General features: G+C 41.5%; 1 protein-coding gene across 2 annotated transcripts in view; it reads right to left on the reverse strand.

The window, feature by feature from the left end:
- Positions 1 to 1461: 1461 nt before the first annotated feature.
- xpo6 (exportin 6) overlaps positions 1462 to 18528 on the reverse strand; it is a 70558-nt gene continuing 53491 nt past the window's right edge. For both annotated transcript variants that reach the window (XM_046304858.1, XM_046304859.1), the window contains exons 15-24: positions 16918 to 17062; positions 16522 to 16668; positions 16040 to 16229; positions 10765 to 10920; positions 9375 to 9489; positions 8936 to 9107; positions 8600 to 8761; positions 7468 to 7566; positions 2695 to 2925; positions 1462 to 2146 (exon numbers count right to left, since the gene is read on the reverse strand). In XM_046304858.1, the coding sequence (XP_046160814.1) occupies positions 2045 to 2146; positions 2695 to 2925; positions 7468 to 7566; positions 8600 to 8761; positions 8936 to 9107; positions 9375 to 9489; positions 10765 to 10920; positions 16040 to 16229; positions 16522 to 16668; positions 16918 to 17062 (1519 nt within the window). In that variant the 3' untranslated portion in view covers positions 1462 to 2044. The remainder of the gene's footprint in view (positions 2147 to 2694; positions 2926 to 7467; positions 7567 to 8599; positions 8762 to 8935; positions 9108 to 9374; positions 9490 to 10764; positions 10921 to 16039; positions 16230 to 16521; positions 16669 to 16917; positions 17063 to 18528) is intronic.

Consider the following 18528-nt stretch of genomic DNA (forward strand, 5'->3'; position numbering starts at 1 on the left):
ACTTGCCTAGTAAAATAAAAAAATAAAAATACATATACATACAGACACACATATACATACACACATATATATACATACATACATACATACATACATACATACAGACATATATATATGTGGTTGCTAGCAAGCCAACAGCAAATGTTGCTAGCAAGCCAACAGCAAATGATTTTGTATATATTTATCTCCAATATAATCATCGATAGTTAATAAATAATATACACAACACACAGTGACCAGGAAGCATCAGGCGCTGCTCAGCGGGCAACCTGTGTTGATCTTGCCAATCACTGCACTATTTCCACATAAAGCCAAGTCAATGAAATATTGTCACACAACATTGAACTTTCACAGCAGTATAAAAAGCCTTGCAACCAAATCATTGCACATTTACGGCATATGGTTAATTAATCCACACATCAACAAGCTGATATTGAGAACAGGGGGGGGGGGGCACAGTTATGTTATGGGGAAGGGAGGGGTAACGGCCGAGATCCACAGAGAAAGTTGGGGCGATAAAACAACGGAGGCCCATTCATTTTCAATGGAGGGAAGAGAAGTGGGCGGGGAGAGCATGGGCGAGGGAGCATGGACAGGGCGGGACCACATTTAGGGAAAGCTTAACTTTATGCAAATATTTTGCAAAATCACAGCACTATCGACCAATCAATGCTCATTATAGCTTCCAGACCCTACTGGATTGGCTGTTGATACAGAGCATGCTTGATCGTTTGCTAGCACCCACCCACATGAGGGTGACGTTAGTGGAAATCCGAATTTCATTAAGAGTCCTTAAAAACGGTCAATTTTGTTTTTCATGAATTTCTGTGTTTGATGTCATGTCTGGCCTATGTCATGTCTCTCACCCTATCGCAGTTAAGGTCGAAATGGTCCATTTCAATGTTTAAAAAAATATGCATTGTGGGGTTAGACCTATACATTCAATATTTATTTATTGTCTGATGTATTTGCTTAACGTACAAGAAAATGCACTGCGCTAGGTTGAACAGTGAAAATATCCATAGCCTAATAAAATATATTTTTGAGTTTTAGCCTGTCTATGTGCTCTTAGCCAACTCCTTTGTTGTTGCTTAGTCAAATGAACTAATCCTGAATTATTGGAGCACACACAGGGCCGGGTATCCCAAATACAGATTATATATATATATATTTTTTTTAATTGAGTTAAGAACAAATTATTATTTACAGATTAGGCCTAGTTCTGGACTATTTTTATTTATTTATTTAGAATCCAGGAAACCGGAACCCAGGGTGGTATTGTCAGTTCTGGAGAACCCCTCGTGAATGCAGGTTTTTTATTCCAACCTTATAATAAATTGTGATCATTGTACATTGCTTTCTTTTAAAGTCTACTTGTCATTGTTTTTGCAATTCTTTCAAATGTAATCGCAAGATTCAGTGTCACGTCATAGCACAAAAACAATTAACAAAAACAAAACATTTTTTAATTTTTTATAAACTTTATTAATTAAGCATAGTTTCTTCTGTTTCAGAATGGAATGATATGAAAGACATTAAGTTGAAAGTCTGTCTCCTTTGGAGATGAAAAACTGAAGGCAAGATCAATAAAAGCGTACAAGTTTGTTTTAAAAACTCAAAATCGAGTTGGAAAGTGCTGAGTCCCAGCCTGGCCTTGTCGCAGAGGCCTGGGACGGAAGGCCTGGCTCAGACCGCTTCAGTCTGGTTTAAATTGGGTCTAGGCAAGACCAGATCTGCCCATCTTGCCGTCCATCAATTTGGCCTCGTCATCATCAATGGCAACAGACAAGTGAAGGAGGGCGCTGCTAAAAAAAATAATAATAATAAAACCCTCTACAGCAGAAATGAAGCGCCAGTCCGTACTTTTCTCAGAGAATCTTCAACCCAAAAGACAGGCCAGCCCATGTGGAGTTCCTATCCCTCTGGGAGGCTCAATAGAGGTGGTGGCTCAGAATTAGAGGGGGTAGATAGGAGGGGAGTGGGCAGCACTTGTTTGGATAGACCACAATGTTGAAAATCTGAGCTGTTTGGAGTGGGCGATGTGCTATAGCTTGACAGTGCCAGTGGGAAGGCTGCTGTTACACAATCTGTAATAACGCAGGTCGTTTACCAGTCTGTGCACACTCTGAGTGAAGGAGGGCAAGTCCTAAAACGAGAGAGAGAACGAAAGAGAGGCACTGGTTACAAAGAAAACAAAAATGTGAAATTTAAACATCCAATGTACCAGAACACCCATTGGAACTATCCTACCAGTGTGTGCTAGTGTATATATTGGAAAAGAGACAATGTAAATTGTATGTTGCATATGGCAGTTTTTGTTTATAAGCACACATACTGTGCCCCCTGGCCCTCCTCCAGTCCCAAATATGGGCCATGGGAAATTTAGATATTTTGTTGCACATATGCAAAGTCACATGCATAACAGATTTTATGGTAATTAAACAATTGCATCCTGTCATACTCTAAGCATTCAGTTCAAACAGGAAAATCTGAGATACAACGATGCTACCGGTTTTCCACTCATATTTCTCAGTCCAGAGTCTCTGATAATTCCAAGAGCACATAACCATATCATATTTGGCTAATACCCCACCACCATCACCTCTTTCACTATGAAACACAGTATACCCTACCCTAGACTCCCACCGCCGCGGCCATAACCCACTCTATAAACCAATTCCCATTAAGTCTTACCCGCTCCAGTTTAAAATTGCGGCCGAGCACCGCCCGCTGGTTGGCGTCCACACCCTGGCAGCCGTTGAGGAATTCGGGCATGAAGGCAGAGTAGAACGCATCAAAGTCCACGGAGGCCATGTTGTACACTGCCAGGGCGATCTCCTCTTGGAGCAGGTCATGACTTTTGTGGAGGAGCACCTGTAGGAGCACGTTGATGAAATGAAACAGCATGGAGGTCCGGAACAGCTTCTGGAATAGACACACAGACAGCAAGAACAAACCAAATTATTCCGCTGCTCTATCGTTATACATCAGTCTGAGACTGCCATCATTGAAGTCGTTTTTCAACCGTTCGCTGCCTGCACCTGCACGCCTGACCAGCATCACCACCCTGGATAGTTCCAACCTTGAATATGTGGACATCTATAAGTACCTAGGTGTCTGGCTAGACTAAACTCTCCTTCCAGACTCATATCAAACATCTCCAATCGAAAATCAAATCAAGAGTCGGCTTTCTATTCCGCAACAAAGCCTCCTTCACTCAAGCCGCCAAACTTACCATAGTAAAACTGACTATCCTACCGATCCTCGACTTTGGCGATGTCGTCTACAAAATTGCTTTCAACACTCTACTCAGCAAACTGGATGCAGTTTATCACAGTGCCATCCGTTTTGTTACTAAAGCACCTTATACCACCCACCACTGCGACTTGTATGCTCTAGTCGGCTGGCCCTCGCTACATATTCGTCGCCAGACCCACTGGCTCCAGGTCATCTACAAGTCCATGCTAGGTAAAGCTCCACCTTATCTCAGTTCACTGGTCATGATGGCAACACCCACCCGTAACACGCGCTCCAGCAGGTGTATCTCACTGATCATCCCTAAAGCCAACACTTCATTTGGCCACCTTTCGTTCCAGTTCTCTGCTGCCTGTGACTGGAACGAATTGCAAAAAAAAAAAAAAAAAAAAAAAAGCTAAAGTTGGAGACTTTTATCTCCCTCACCAACTTCAAACATCTGCTATCTGAGCAGCTAACCGATCGCTGCAGCTGTAATATTGTAATTGTAATATATGCCATTTAGCAGACGCTTTTATCCAAAGCGACTTACAGTCATGTGTGCATACATTCTACGTATGGGTGGTAGTCTATCGGTAAATAGCCCACCCATTTTTACCTACCTCATCCCCATACTGTTTTTATTTATTTACTTTTCTGCTCTTTTGCACACCAATACCTCTACATGACCATCTGATCATTTATCACTCCAGTGTTAATCTGCAAAATTGTAATTATTCGCCTACCTCATGCCTTTTGCACACAATGTATATAGACTCTCCTTTTTTTCTTCCTACTGTGTTATTGACTTGTTAATGGTTTACTCCATGTGTAACTCTGTGTTGTCTGTTCACACTGCTATGCTTTATCTTGGCCAGGTCGCAGTTGCAAATGAGAACTTGTTATCAACTAGCCTACCTGGTTAAATAAAGGTGAAATAAAAAAATAAAAAAATAAAGTTTGTTGTGACATCAAAATGAGGGGTGTAGTACAAAACAAAGTAATCAGCGATTGGATCATCAAACCAATCAGAGTATCAAAGCCAATGATTAATTTACCCACGTGTTCTGGCCCAACCCATTGGCTTCTGCAAGCAATCAGACGGTCTAGAAGTCTGCTAAATGACTTAAATGTAAATGTAAATGTAGAATGGATCCAGACCAATTGTGGAGAAGAAACTAACGTCCGTGGGCCACGCAGCATTTGGCCGGAGCAAGGAGCTTGGGTAGCCAGGCAAATCGACCATATAAACTGGACAGATACTAATCCCAGAGAGTGCTTATATTATCCTGTCAGGTACTGTAACTGTCTGTCCATTATTTAAATGTTGATTATGTCATCAATGTAAAATGTAGTTGTAAGGTCTTTTTAGTTCTGTGTGGGACCACAGGAAAATTAGCTGATGTAATTTTGGGGCGGCAGGTAGTCTTGTGGTTAGAGGGTTGGGCCAGTAACCGAAAGGTTACTAGATTGAATCTCCAAAGTAAAAATCTGTCCTTCTGCCTCTGAACAAGGTAGTTAAACCCACTGTTCCTAGGCCATCATTGTAAATAAGAATTTGTTCTTTACTGACTTGCCTAGTTAAATAAAGGTTAACTAAATAAAAAAATGTGGATCCTAATAAAATGGACATTAGACATTTGTTTACAGATCATGTGCAAACAGCATCCAGTCCTTTGGAAAGTTTTCAGACCACTTCACTTTTTCCACATTTTGGTACGTTACTCTAAAATTGATTAAATTGCCCCCCTCAATCTACACACAATACCCCATAATGACAAAGCAAAAACAGGTTTTTATAAATGTTCGTTAAATTTATAATTAAAAACAGAAATATCATATTTACGTAAGTACTCAGACCCTTTACTCAGTACTTTGTTGAAGCAACTTCGGCAGCGATTTCAGCATCGAGTCTTGGGTATGACGCTACAAGCTTGGAAGACCTGTAATTTGGGGAGTTTCTCCCATTCTTCTCTGCAGATCCTCTCAAGCTCTGTCAGGTTGGATGGGGAGAGTCACTGCACAGTTATTTTCAGGTCTCTCCAGAGATGTTGCATCGGGTTCAAGTACGGGCTCTGGCTGAGCCACTCAAGTATATTCAGAAAGTTGGCCCGAAGCCACTCCTGCGTTGTCTTGGCTGTGTGCTTAGGGTCATTGTCCTGTTGGAAGATGAACCTTTGCCCCAGTCTGAGCTCTTGAGCAGGTTTTCATCAAGGATCTCTGTACTTTGCTCGTTTATCTTTCCTTCGATCCTGACTAGTCTCCCAGTCCCTGCCGCTGAAAAACATCCCCACGGCATGATGCTGCCACCACCATGCTTCGCCGTAAAGATGGTGCCAGGTTTCCTCCAGACGTGACGGTTAGCATTCAGGGCAAAACTTTCAAGCTTGGTTTCATCAGACCAGACAATCTTGTTTTTGATGGTCTGAGTCCTTTAGGAGCATTTTGGCAAACTCCATGCGGGCTGTCATGGGCCTTTTACTGAGGAGTGGCTTCCGTCTGGCCACTCTACCATAAAGGCCTGCCTGACTGGTGGAGTTCTGCAGAGATGGTTATCCTTCTGGAAGGCACTCCCATCTCCACAGAGGAACTCTGGAGCTGTATCAGAGTGACCATCAGGTTCTTGGTCACCTCCCCGACCAAGGCCGTTCTCCCCCGATTGCTCAGTTTGGCCGGACATCCAACTCTTGGAAGAGTCTTGCTGGTTCCAAATATCTTCCATTTTAGAATGATGGCAGCCAATGTGTTCTTGGGGACCTTTAATGCTGCAGCCATTTTTTGGTACCCTTCCCAAGATCGGTGCCTTGACACAATCCCGGTTTGGAGCTATAACGACAATTCCTTCAACCTTATGGCTTGGTTTTTGCTCTGACACGAATTGTCAACTGTGAGACCTTATATAGACAGGTGTGTGCCTCTCCAAATCATGTCCAATCAATAGAACTTAACACAGGTGGACTCCGATCAAGTAGTTGAAACAGGATGCACCTGAGCTCAATTTCGAGTGTCATAGCAAAGGGGCTGAATACTTATGTAAATAAGGTATCCGTTTTTTATATTTAATACACTTGCAAAAATGTACAAAAAAAAACTTTTCGCTTTGTCATTATGGGGTATTGTGTGTAGATTGCTGAGGAATTGTTTTTATATAATGACTTTTAGAATAAGGCTGTAACGTAACAAAATGTGGGAAAAGTCAAGGGGTCTGGCTTTGAACTAGATGGTGGAACATTGCTGCGGGGACTTGCTTCCATTCAGCCACAAGAGCATTAGTGAGGTCGAGCACTGATGTTGGGCAATTAGGCCTGGCTCGCAGTTGGTTCAAATTCATCCCAAAGTTTATCAATGGGTTTGAGGTCAGGGCTCTGTGCAGGCCAGTGAAGTTCTTCCACACTGATTTTGACAAACTTCTGTTAGTGGATTGTCAATGTGACACTGAAACAGGAAAGGGACTTCCCCAAACTTGCCACAAAGTTGGAAGCACAGAATTGTCTAGAATGTCATTGTATGATGTAGCGTTACGATTTCCCTAAGGGGCTTAGCCCAAACCATGAAAAACAGCCTCAGACCATTATTCCTACTGCACCAAACCAAAGGTAGCGTTCTCCTGGCATCCACCAAACCCAGATTTGTCCATCGGGCTGTCAGATGGTAGAGCGGGATTCATCACTCCAGAGAACAAATTTCTACTGCTCCAGAGTACAATGGCGGTGAGCTTTACACCACTCCAGCCGACGCCTGGCTTTGCACATGGTGATCTTAGGCGTGGCCTACCACTTCGCGGCTGAGCCGCTCCTAGACGTTTCCACTTCACAATAAAAGGATTTACAGTTGACCGGGGCAGCTCTAGCAAGGCAGAAATTTTATGAACTGACTTGATGGAAAGGTGGTATTTTATGAGAGTGCGATGTTGCAAGTCACTGAGCTCTTCAGTAATGCCATTCTACTGCCAATGTTTGTCTATTGAGATTGCATGGATGTTTGCTCCATTTTATACACCTGTCAGCAATGAGTGTGGCTAAAAAAGCCAAATCCACTCATTTGAAAGTGTGTCCACATACTTTTGTATATATAGTTTAGAATTAGATAGCAACAGAAAGGTAATCATATTTTCATGATGACAACAATATTAGGTGAGGTTATTAAGTTGGACCATACAAATAAAGTGTCACAAAGCAGAGACAAAGGGTAATTTTGGAGCAACAATAAATGCACTTTAGGAGCTGAACTCACTCTGTGGTAGAGCTTGTGCTTGCTGTTGAGGGACTCCAAGTAAGAGAGGTTCTGCTTGAAGATGTGGATGTCTGGCTGTAGGAAAGACTGCCCAAAAGCCTGGAGAAATAGATTTGAGCCCATGTCAGGGAATTCTACAGTCCTGTCCAAAAACAACCCATAACCCATTCACCCTAGATACTGAAATAACTGGATAGTTATAATCCAGGGTTGGTCAATTCAAATTGAAGGCAGTTCATTCAGAAAGAGGAAAAACAGTTGAAATTAATAGCTTCTACTTTTAAGGTTATTGAGAAGTCATTGAAATCGAGCTTAATTCCTGAATTGACTGAATTCAATTTGAATTGACCACAATCCTCTTTAAGCAATATGGTATCGTTATATATATAACAATTTTTTCAACAGAACATTGTACAAATGGCAGCAACATGCTGTATTGTGTTTACAACTTACATTTGAAAATAGGCAAAAAGCTTATCATAGCTCTACAATGGACAGGCTAGGAGGTGGAATTTTCTGCACATTGCTTAATGATTAGAAGGGTGCTATAAACCAATTATATCATGTACATGAGGTAAATATTAAAAAAGGCTATTATTAACTTGGCGTTGTAGTTTCATTTAGACATTTTTGGAAATGTATTGACAAATTCACTAAAGCGCCGTTTCTATTAGCACTTTGAAGTCAATCCGGGTTGGGCTGGCCTTGGTGGACTTGTTTGAATTGAGTTTCCACTGCCTCAAAAAATAAATAATGTCAAGTTGTTAGGTAGCCAATATGTGACGTGCAGCTGGCTTCGCTAATGAAGAACTGAATTCACCCTCATCATGCTGTAACTAACATTACCACATACTCATGCCAGCGCCAGCCAGACTCATATTTAGCTTGCTAACGTTCTCTATGACCTGGCCAGCTAAAATTAAACTGATTTGCTAGCTAATGTTAGGTAGCTACCATTTGAGGGCTGACCGTTCTCATAAAAGTTTATTGTGTAGTGCAAAAATGAATGAAGGACCCAGCTATGGTGGTAATTCGTGTCATGTCTGACAACTGCAGTAGTACTATCTAACATCAACAAGCACAGACGAGCTAGCTAAACATGGTGTGAGCACCCCCCCCCCCAAACACTCACCTGCATGGCAGCACTAAACTGGGCCTCATTCTCCATGGCCTCCTCGGCCGATCCCCTCTGCACACTGGCTAGGACAGAGGTCTTGAAGAAGTACCTCCAGTTATGGTGAAGCACCTGGTATAGCAGCTCAAACATCTCTGCTTTGACATCTGGAGAGGAACGCTGTGGAACAGACAAAGAAATCACAATAGACCTTTATTATCCATTGTTGATCAAAAATTCATATATTTTTTTTCTGACCCAGTGCCCAAACCTATCGATGGACAAGCCACACACACACAGTGCATGTATACATTTTTTTGTTATATCAGTGTGAATGAGAGTGCGCACTCTCACCTCAGCCACAATAGGATAGACCTGCTCCATGCAGAGAGCTATTATGCTGGGTAGGAAGGGTTTGAAGGCCTGACCGGGCTCCTGAACCACCACCTGGAGAATCTTTAAGAACTTCTCCACCACTCGGCAGCCTGCGCTGCCCTCCTGCAAGATACTGGCTGCCAGCTGCTCCCTGGGACGGACGGACATACAAGAACGTAAACGAACAATGTATAGCTTCTAAACGTGTAAAACCATCATGGGGTTGTTGAGGATGGCCACTCCTTGCATCTACAGCGCTGTCTATTCATTTGAGAGGGGTTACATTTCTCTAGCCTCATCCCTCAACTGTATATCAAAACATGTGGCGGGACTGCTGTTTTGTTGTTTTCAGAATCCCAGATTGTAGCTTTAAAATGGTCACAATATTTGTGTCTAAGCATGTGTGTGTGTGACCTACCTGGTGAACATGCTGAGGAAGGTGTGTATAATTTGTCCGGTGAAGGGCACGCCCATCTGAACACGCAGACCTTGAAACAGTGTGAGGAAGAAGCTCAGCATCTCATCCGTCACATCTTGAGGATAGAGTGCGTGACAACGGGAAAGACAGAATGTCAGAAAGAATAACTCAGCGTTGGCATTATATCAAAGACCAGAATGTTTTGAATGAAAATGAAATTTGAAGTGATAAAGAAAATGAAATCTGCAAACGGTCCCTTTTAAGGTGACTACAAGCTTCACTCCATTGATCTACTGTATGTGCGTACATGTGGGTGGAACGGGATTTTGGAGTAGCGGACACCTTTTCGTAACATGACATCCTCGCCGTTTAACTCCCATTCACAAGGGGGCGATAGTTGTTTAAATTTTTAAAAACATTTTTTGGTCTTTTAATTTTGTGAAAGCAAGAAAGAGTTACCTTCCCTTACTAGTAGTAGCTAGCTGGCAGCCTGGCTAGCTGACTTTAGCCTGGATAAAAACATAGCAAGCTAGCTTTTTTAGCTTCCCACATCTCCATGTGAAATAATCATAATGAAAAAAATATGCCCTGCCAAATATTTTACTTGCCGGTGTAACCTAAAACATTATCCCACTTTGATATGCTGCTTGCATATTAACTCCCATATCAGCTAAACATAGAACGTCATGTTTTGGTCACAGAGTAAAAAGCACATGGCTAGCTAGTTGGCTACAGCAAGGTTCTACCATTTCAAAATATCCAACCTTTTGGGTGGATTCTTGTTGTTTGGTTTACTGTTTGAACAGCTGTTGAGATTATCAATGCAAAATAGGCTACTTTGATGAATAGCCTATTTATCAGATGGAAACAAGTGACAACACTGCCCCCATGGCAGCAGAAGGAATGATACCACGTCTCACTTTTTTACTACCTGAAAGTTACGTAGAACGCCAGAGTGTATTACAAGGAGCAGACACTTTAGTAGACGAAAAAAGACATTGCAACACTCCGAATCTTGCGTATGCGTAGAGCTTGTAGTAAACTTGAAATATCATTCATAAAAAGGTGAATGTCATTGAAAATGGGAAAAGGGCACAAGCAACATTTGTGAAATTGTTAGAATGGCTGAAAGTACAGTTGCACACTGTGTGTACTTGTTAATAAATATTTTGTTAAGTGCAACGTTTTTGTCACATACATTGACCTTGCTCAGGCATATCACACGTATAACGTTACATTGTAAAATTACTTGAAATGTACTGTGGTGGTGGATTTTAAATTTGAATTTAAGGGAGATAAAAATCAGTGAATGGGTAGTAAACTTACAACAAGTCAGCTCTCTATTATGACTGAAACTGTTGTGTTGTAAAATTGTGTTTTTTCTTCTAACCTGGCTGCTGGATGAAGACAGGAAAGAGGCCCAAGGAAACTTGCACGGACTCCTGGAGACTCTGGTAGCAGATCTGTCGGGATTTGGTGGATTCCCCGGAGATGCTGTCCACTATATCTCTCAGCACAGGCAATGTCTGGTGCAACACTGCTTTCGCTAAGAAAGAAAAAAGAGGCGTGGGGGTAAGAAAGATGTTAGGGTTTATGCTATGAAGCCAAAAGAATGATGTCTCTAGTGTTCCTTCCTTACAATCAGTGCATTAAACTTCAGAGGTAAAACGACTACATCACTCTGTGTTGATTATTGTACATTGTCCCAGTCAAAAAAGGGCTTTACTCAGTCGGAAGTTTTTTAAAAATAGGAATTACATGGAATTATAGTGGTATTATAATTACATAATTATTCCCCCATAATTAACCTTACATTTAAATCAAACGTTTTATTTATGCATTGAATTATATACATAGTGGCAATAAAAAGTAGGCGAACCCTTTTGAATTACCTGGATTTCTGCATAAATCGGTCATTAAATTATCTGATCTTAATCTAAGTCACAACAGAAAAACTGTGTGCTTAAACTAATAACAAACAAATTATTGTATTTTTCTTGTCGATATTGAATACATCATTTAAACATTCACAGTGTAGGTTGGAAAAGTATGTGAACCCCTAGGCTAATGACATCTCCAAAAGCAAATTGGGAGTCAGGAGTTCGCTAACCTGGAGTCCAATCAATGAGACACGATTGGAGATGTCGGTTAGAGCTGCCTTGCCCAATAAAAAACTCACAAAATTTGAGTTTGCTATTCACAAGAAGCATTGACATTGAACCATGCCTCAAACAAAAGAGATCTCAGAAGACTGAAGATTAAAAATGGATGAATTGCATAAAGCTGGAAAGGGTTACAAAAGTATCTAAAAGCCTTGGTGTTCATCAGTCCACGGTAAGACAAATTGTCTATTAAATAGAGAAAGTTCAGCACTCTTGCTACTCTCCCTAGGAGTGGTCATCCTGCAAAGATGACTGCAAGAGCACAGTGCATAATGCTCAATGAGGTTAAGAAGAATCCTAAAGTGTAAGCTAAAGACTTACAGACATCTCAGGAACATGCTAACATCTCTGTTGACGAGTCAACGATACGTAAAACACTAAACAATTCATGGGAGGACACCATGGAAGAAGCCACTGCTGTCCCAAAAAAAATCCATTGCTGAACGTCTGAAGTTTGCAAAAGTGCACCTGGATATTCCACAGCGCTACCGGAGAAATATTCTGTGGACAGATTAAACTTCAGTTGAGTTGTTTGGAAGGAACACACAACACTATGTGGGGAGAAAAAAAAGGCACAGCACACCAACATCAAACACCTCATCCTAACTGTAAAGTATGGTGGAGGGAGCACCATGGTTTGGGGCTGCTTTGCTGCCTCAGGGTCTGGACAAGCTTGCTATCATCGACAGAAAAATGAATTCAAGTTTGTCAAGACATTTTGCAAGGAGGCTATCTGTCTGCCAATTGAAGCTCAACAAAAGTTGGGTGATGCAACAGGACAACGCCCAAAACACAGAAGAAAATACGCCTTCTGGAGTGGCCCAGTCCAGAAGGCGTCCTGACCTCAATCCGATTGAGATGCCGTGGCATGACCTCAAGAGAGCACTTCACACCAGACATCCCAAGAATATTGCTGAATTGAAACAGTTTTGTAAAGACGAATGGTCTAAAATTTCTCCTGACCGTTGTGCTGGTCTGATCCGTAACTACAGAAAAAGTTTGGTTGAGGTTATTGCTGCCAAAGGAGGGTCAACCAGTTATTAAATCCAAGGGTTCACATACTTTTCCCACCGTGCACTGTGAATGTTTACACGGTGTATTCAATAAAGACATGAAAACATATTTGTTTGTGTGTTTGTCTATTGTTGTGACCTAGATGAAGAGCAGATCAAATTTTATAACCAATTTACACAGAAATCCAGGTATTTCCAAAGGGTTCACATCTTGCCACTGTGTGTGTGTGTATATATATATATTAAAAGATTTGGGAAAAAATTAAGAGACCTCAGCAAAATGATCCGTTTCTTTCGTTTGACTATTTATAGGTATGTGTTCGGGTAAAAAAAATTGTTTTGTTTTATTCTATAAACTTCTGACAACATTTATCCCAAATTACAAGTACAAATATTGTCATTTAGACTATTTATTTGCAGAAAATGACAACTGGTCAAGATAACAAAAAAGACGCAGTAATGCAAAGAAAAGAAGCTCAATAATTTTTTAACGTAGGAAGAAAAATTAATATTTGGAAGAATAACCCTGACGCTTTCATGCGTCTTGGCATGCTCTCCACCAGTCTTTCACATAGATGTTGGGTGACTTTATGCCACTCCTGGTGCAAAAACTCAAGCAGCTCGGCTTTGTTTGACAGCTTATGACCATCCATCTTCCTCTGTGGTCCTGTGTAGCTCAGTTGGTAGAGCATGGCGCTTGTAACGCCAGGGTAGTGGGTTCGATCCCCGGGACCACCCATACGTAGAATGTATGCACGCATGACTGTAAGTCGCTTTGGATAAAAGCGTCTGCTAAATGGCATATATTATTAATCACATTCCAGAGATTTTCAATTGGGTTCAGGTCTGGAGATTGTGTTGGTGAGACTCATGTCGCCTACGGTAGACCTACAGTATATTGAAAAATGTGTGACCAATAATTACATAAAGGATTGGAGGATTCAAAATTAAAACCAAAAGCCACCCCATGGGTCTCCCTGTGGCGGCCGGCACGGATATCGAACCTGTATCTGTAGTAACGCATTTGGCACTGCGGGAGATCCCCTCCACTCCGGAGCCCCCATCCACAAAGTATCAAACTACAGAGAGGTGTTGGTAAAAGGTATATTGTCCTGTTAATATCTGAATAAAGGCCAAAATAATATTTGTAACAGCCAAAACTTTTATTTCTGTTTTTAGAGGGAGAGAAACGCTGGGCTAATTGTGCGCCGCCCATAAAGGCCAAAATATAGCTCTGTTAATAGCCATAATGGTGCTGTACAACATGACAGTGTGTGTTTGAAAGAGCATTTTTATAATTATTTTATTAACGAAAGCAAAGACGCTGAAGAATAAATACAGTACTGTACAGTATATGTTTTTACATTTGGAAAATAAAGCATTTAAAGTATTTTTAAGATATAAGCCAGCTGCATTTGTTTAATAGGCTACTGTGCAGTCTGACAAGTAAATATAGCCTACGGTACATACTGTAGTAAACATGGGAAAGTGCCTAATTCCTTACATAAGGAGAGCAGGTCATGTCCAGACTTTCTTGGTGACCCCAAGGACTCATTAACTCGGTCTAATGAGTTTTTGGGTTGCATCAGTCATGGACAGAAACTTTTGAGACACAATATTAATGATGAACACCCAGAGGTTCACCGGTAAGCCACATTTGCCTCACTGTTTGTATTCAAATCAAATCAAATTGTATTAGTCACATGTGCCAAATACAACAGGTGGTAGACCTTACAGTGAAATGCTTACTTACGAGCGTCTAACCAACAATGCAGTTAAAAAAATGGATAAGAATAAGAAATAAAAGTAACAAGTAATTAAAGAGCAGCAGTAAAATAACAATAGCAAAACTATATACAGGGGGGTACCGGTACAGAGTCAATGTTTGGGGGCACCATTCTGTGCCCACTTGTGGTATGTATGTCTCTTCTGTTATACATCCTTGGAATAGCAGAACAGCATAGCGGTCTGGACAGCCCTTGCTGTGCCTGGTGAGCAGTTGGTCAAGTTCTGTTGCCAGAAGAGGAATGGAAATGTCAGGGTGAACCGACGACCTCGCCGGGTATGTTAACTCTGCCTGTCCGAGGTGGAGTTCCAGAGCTCACAGGTGTGCCTGACATGGATTGTGACTCCATCATGTTCCTCGCCCTCTTCTATACGTCATTCTCATAAAGATGCCATTATTAGTTACATTGTTTTAGTTTGAACGTGCAGACTGGCATTAAGAACAGCAGGAATGTTTCCCTAGTCAGTGCCATTATTAGTGCAATGCCCCTTAAAGTGTTGCCAGTGTGGCGGGGTGGGTGTCAACCCCCCTTCCTCCTCCTCCCTTCCCCATGGGCTAGGTCGGTCTTCTGTGCGCGGCTCTGCGGCCCATCCTGTGCCCCCTGCCCTCGTAGCTTGAACCTCGCACACTTTCAGTGGATACAGCTGGAGAACTGCAAGGCAATCCCATTGTGCACCACTCAGAGCCATGATAAATATATATTGTCCTGCTAATAACAGGGTTAATAATATATCTGAGAGAATATCCAACAGGCTTTTAAATATTTTGTTTTCAAATAATGTCAAATGAGTGAGAAAAAGGCCATTCTTGAACATTGGGTGAGACATTGTTTGAATTTGTAAATAAAGCCAGTTTGTTATTTAGAATTATTTATCTCCGTTTTTAGAGGAAGAGAAACCAAAACCCTACAATCATCTCATGGGTCTTCCAGTCAAGGGTTGCACAGGTATTGAACCAGCATCTGTAGCAACACCACTTGCACTGCTATGCAGTGTCTTGGACCGTTGCGCCACTCAGGCGATGTACAACATGACCAGTCGGGAGTGGCCTACACTACTACAGTAAGAGAAAAATAATCCTAAAATAAAATAAAAATCTTAGTGTAAGAACCGTTTTAGAAAGTAATACTGAAGTCGTGCACAATTATCAGTTTCTATTTAGGTTTATGTCACCCATTCATTGTCAGTTAGAGACACAGTAGGACCCAAAAGCATAATCAGTGCTCAAACTCCCCCTTGCGCTGGTCTGGAGCAATGAAGTGGTGACGCTGGGCACCGTTCTAAACCACAAATCACCTCTTAGGCCTGCAGCATAAACACAAAACTTAGTGGAGCAACCACTGTACCTTCACACTGTTCATGTACCATATTGGGGTATGCAGTATTACCGTCAGTGCCCACAAGGGGTGCAATTTCTTTCCAAACATTGTTTACTAGCAAATTCTCAGAGGACGCTAGCTAAATGCTAATAAGAGCAAGCGAACATAAACTAAATGCAAGGCCAGACAACCCAGCTAATAAAGTCATAATTATATAGTATACCACCCAAACCTAGAAATAAATACTTAAAAGTACCCATTGTCATCACATCTTTCACCACATTATTTCTTAGTAAATACCAGCCGAAACAGGACTATAGAAGGAAGCGTTAACAAAACTATAAGAGACTGATAAAGGTTGATAAATGGCATGATGCCAAACTGACTGTCTTCCAGGCCAAGGCGGTGTGGGGGCTGGTTGGCAGTGCCCCTCAGTAGGCGGTAGTGGCGGGTAAGGGCAGCCAGCAGGCTGGCGTGGCTACTGGAGCGGGTTTGCCATTGCTGCTCGCTCTCTGGCAGGTTAGACCAAGGCAGCAGCAGCATGTTGGACAGAGCCCTGCACACAAGCATGTGGGCCTGGAGGAGTGGAGACACACACACACATTAGACAGATCCCTCCACGCATAACCATACTCATATAGGTGGGGTGTATAGACATTCCATGAGACACATTATGCATACACGCACACACACACACCCTAAAGTGCTACACCCCAGAATCAAGACAGATTTTTAAAAATGATTTCAAGTGGTCCACTTCGAATCAGGAAATAAGATTAAGGCCAGGCATTGATAACAACCCATGGGTGGATTGAATTTCAGCCCTGAGCCTCAAAATAACACTAAAGCCATAACGGCGCACTCTGACCTCTTGGGGGAGCCTGCGAGTCTGGCTCTCTGTGATGAGGTTGAAGATGTTCTGCACGGCGGGCAACGTGACTAGGAAAACAGGACGCACGGTGGTGGCCATGGACACCATAAGATGGCATGCCGACAGCAGCAACTTTTCAGGTACCTAGAATAGAAATACAGTTTGACAATGAAATAGGTAACAAGGAATTGATAAAGACTCTTAGTTGACTTGCTGAAATGATCTGATAACCAGTTTTTGGCCAATGAGCACACAAATATGCAAGCTCAGTTGGTCAGCATAAAAATGGAACCACTGTGTGTCATGATACCAATTGCACAACATCAGCAACCAGGTAAGATTTAACAAAGACATACTGTTACTACCACATACTGTGTGTGTGTGTATAGTTACCTTAGCAGTGATGAGTGGTGCAGTTGCGTCCATGGTGGAGGTGACAAGGCTGATGAAGCGGCTCTGATTCTGCCTCTGGACCTCACTGTAGAATTGAGCCAGCCAGTGGGAGTAGGCCTGCAATGCCGCCAAGGACTGGGCATGGCTGGAAACAAACACACATTAACAACTGTGACAATACAGTTATATCTGTCAAGAAAATCAAACACTCTGACTATTTTCTTAGCACACATTTTTGGTTTAATAAAAGGGGTGAATTCTAACAGACTATGGTAAAAGACAGCAGTTTGTGACGAATCCACTTTATATCTACAGTGCCTTCAGAAAGTATTAATACTCCTTCACATATTCCACATTTTGCTACAGCCTGAATTCAAAATGGATGAAATATATTTATTTTCTCATTCATCTACACACAATACACCATAATGACAAATTGAAAACATGTTGTCTCGAAATGTTGGCAAATTTATTGAAAATGAAATACAGAAATATCTAATTTACACAAGTTCACACCCCTGAGTGAATACATGTTAGAATCACCTTTGGAAGTGATTACAGCTTTGAGTCATTCTGGTTCTTTCTGGGTAAGTCTCTAAGAGCTTTGCACACCTGGATTGTACAATATTTGCACATTATTATTTTTTAAATTCTTCAAGCTCTGTCAAGTTGGTTGTTGATAAGACAGCCATTTTCAAGTCATACAATAGATTTTCAAGCAGATTTACGTCAAAACTGTAGCTAGGGCTAGTCAGGAACATTCAAAGTTGCCTTGGTAAGCAACTCCAGTGTATATTTGGCCTTGTGTTTTAGGTTATTGTCCTGCTGAAAGGTGAATTTGTCTCCCAGTGTCTGTTGAAAAGCAAACAACCAGGTTTTCCTCTATTACATTTATTTGCCCCAAACATAACACTTTGTACTCAGGACACAAAGTTCATTTCTTTGCCACATTTTTTGCTGTTTTACTTTAGTGCCTTATTGCAAACCAGATGCATGTTTTGGAATATTTTTTATTCTGTACAGGCTTCCTCATTTTCTGCATTTTATTAGGATCCCCAGGTTTATTTGTGCAATATGAGATGGAAGGAAGTTCCATACAATAAGGGCTCTATATAATACTGTACGCTTTCTTGAATTTGTTCTGGATTTAGGGACTGTGAAAAGAACCCTGGTGGCATGTCTGCTTGGGTAAGTGTGTGTGTCAGAGCTGTGTGTAAGTTGACTATGCAAACAATAAGGGATTTCCAACACAATATTTCTTGTAAAAAGAAGAACTCTTAGCCAAGAGACACTGGCATGCATAGTATTTATATCAGCCCTCTGATTACAATGACGAGCAAAACGTGCTGCTCTATTCTGGGCCAACTGCAGCGTAACTAGATCTTTCCTTGCAGCACTGGACCACATGACTGGACAATAATCAAGATTAGACAAAACTAGAGCCTGCAGAACTTGCTTTTTGGAAAGTGGTGTCAAAAAAGCAGAGCATCTCTTTATTACGGAAAGACCTCTCCCATCTTTACAACCATTGAATCTATATGCTTTGACCATGGTAGATTGTAAACTAAGTTACCGGCAAGTAATTTAATCTCCTCAACTTGTTCAAAAGCC

Source organism: Oncorhynchus gorbuscha, linkage group LG16, assembly GCF_021184085.1.
Source record: "Oncorhynchus gorbuscha isolate QuinsamMale2020 ecotype Even-year linkage group LG16, OgorEven_v1.0, whole genome shotgun sequence".
In the NCBI taxonomy this organism is placed as follows: Eukaryota; Metazoa; Chordata; class Actinopteri; order Salmoniformes; family Salmonidae; genus Oncorhynchus; species Oncorhynchus gorbuscha.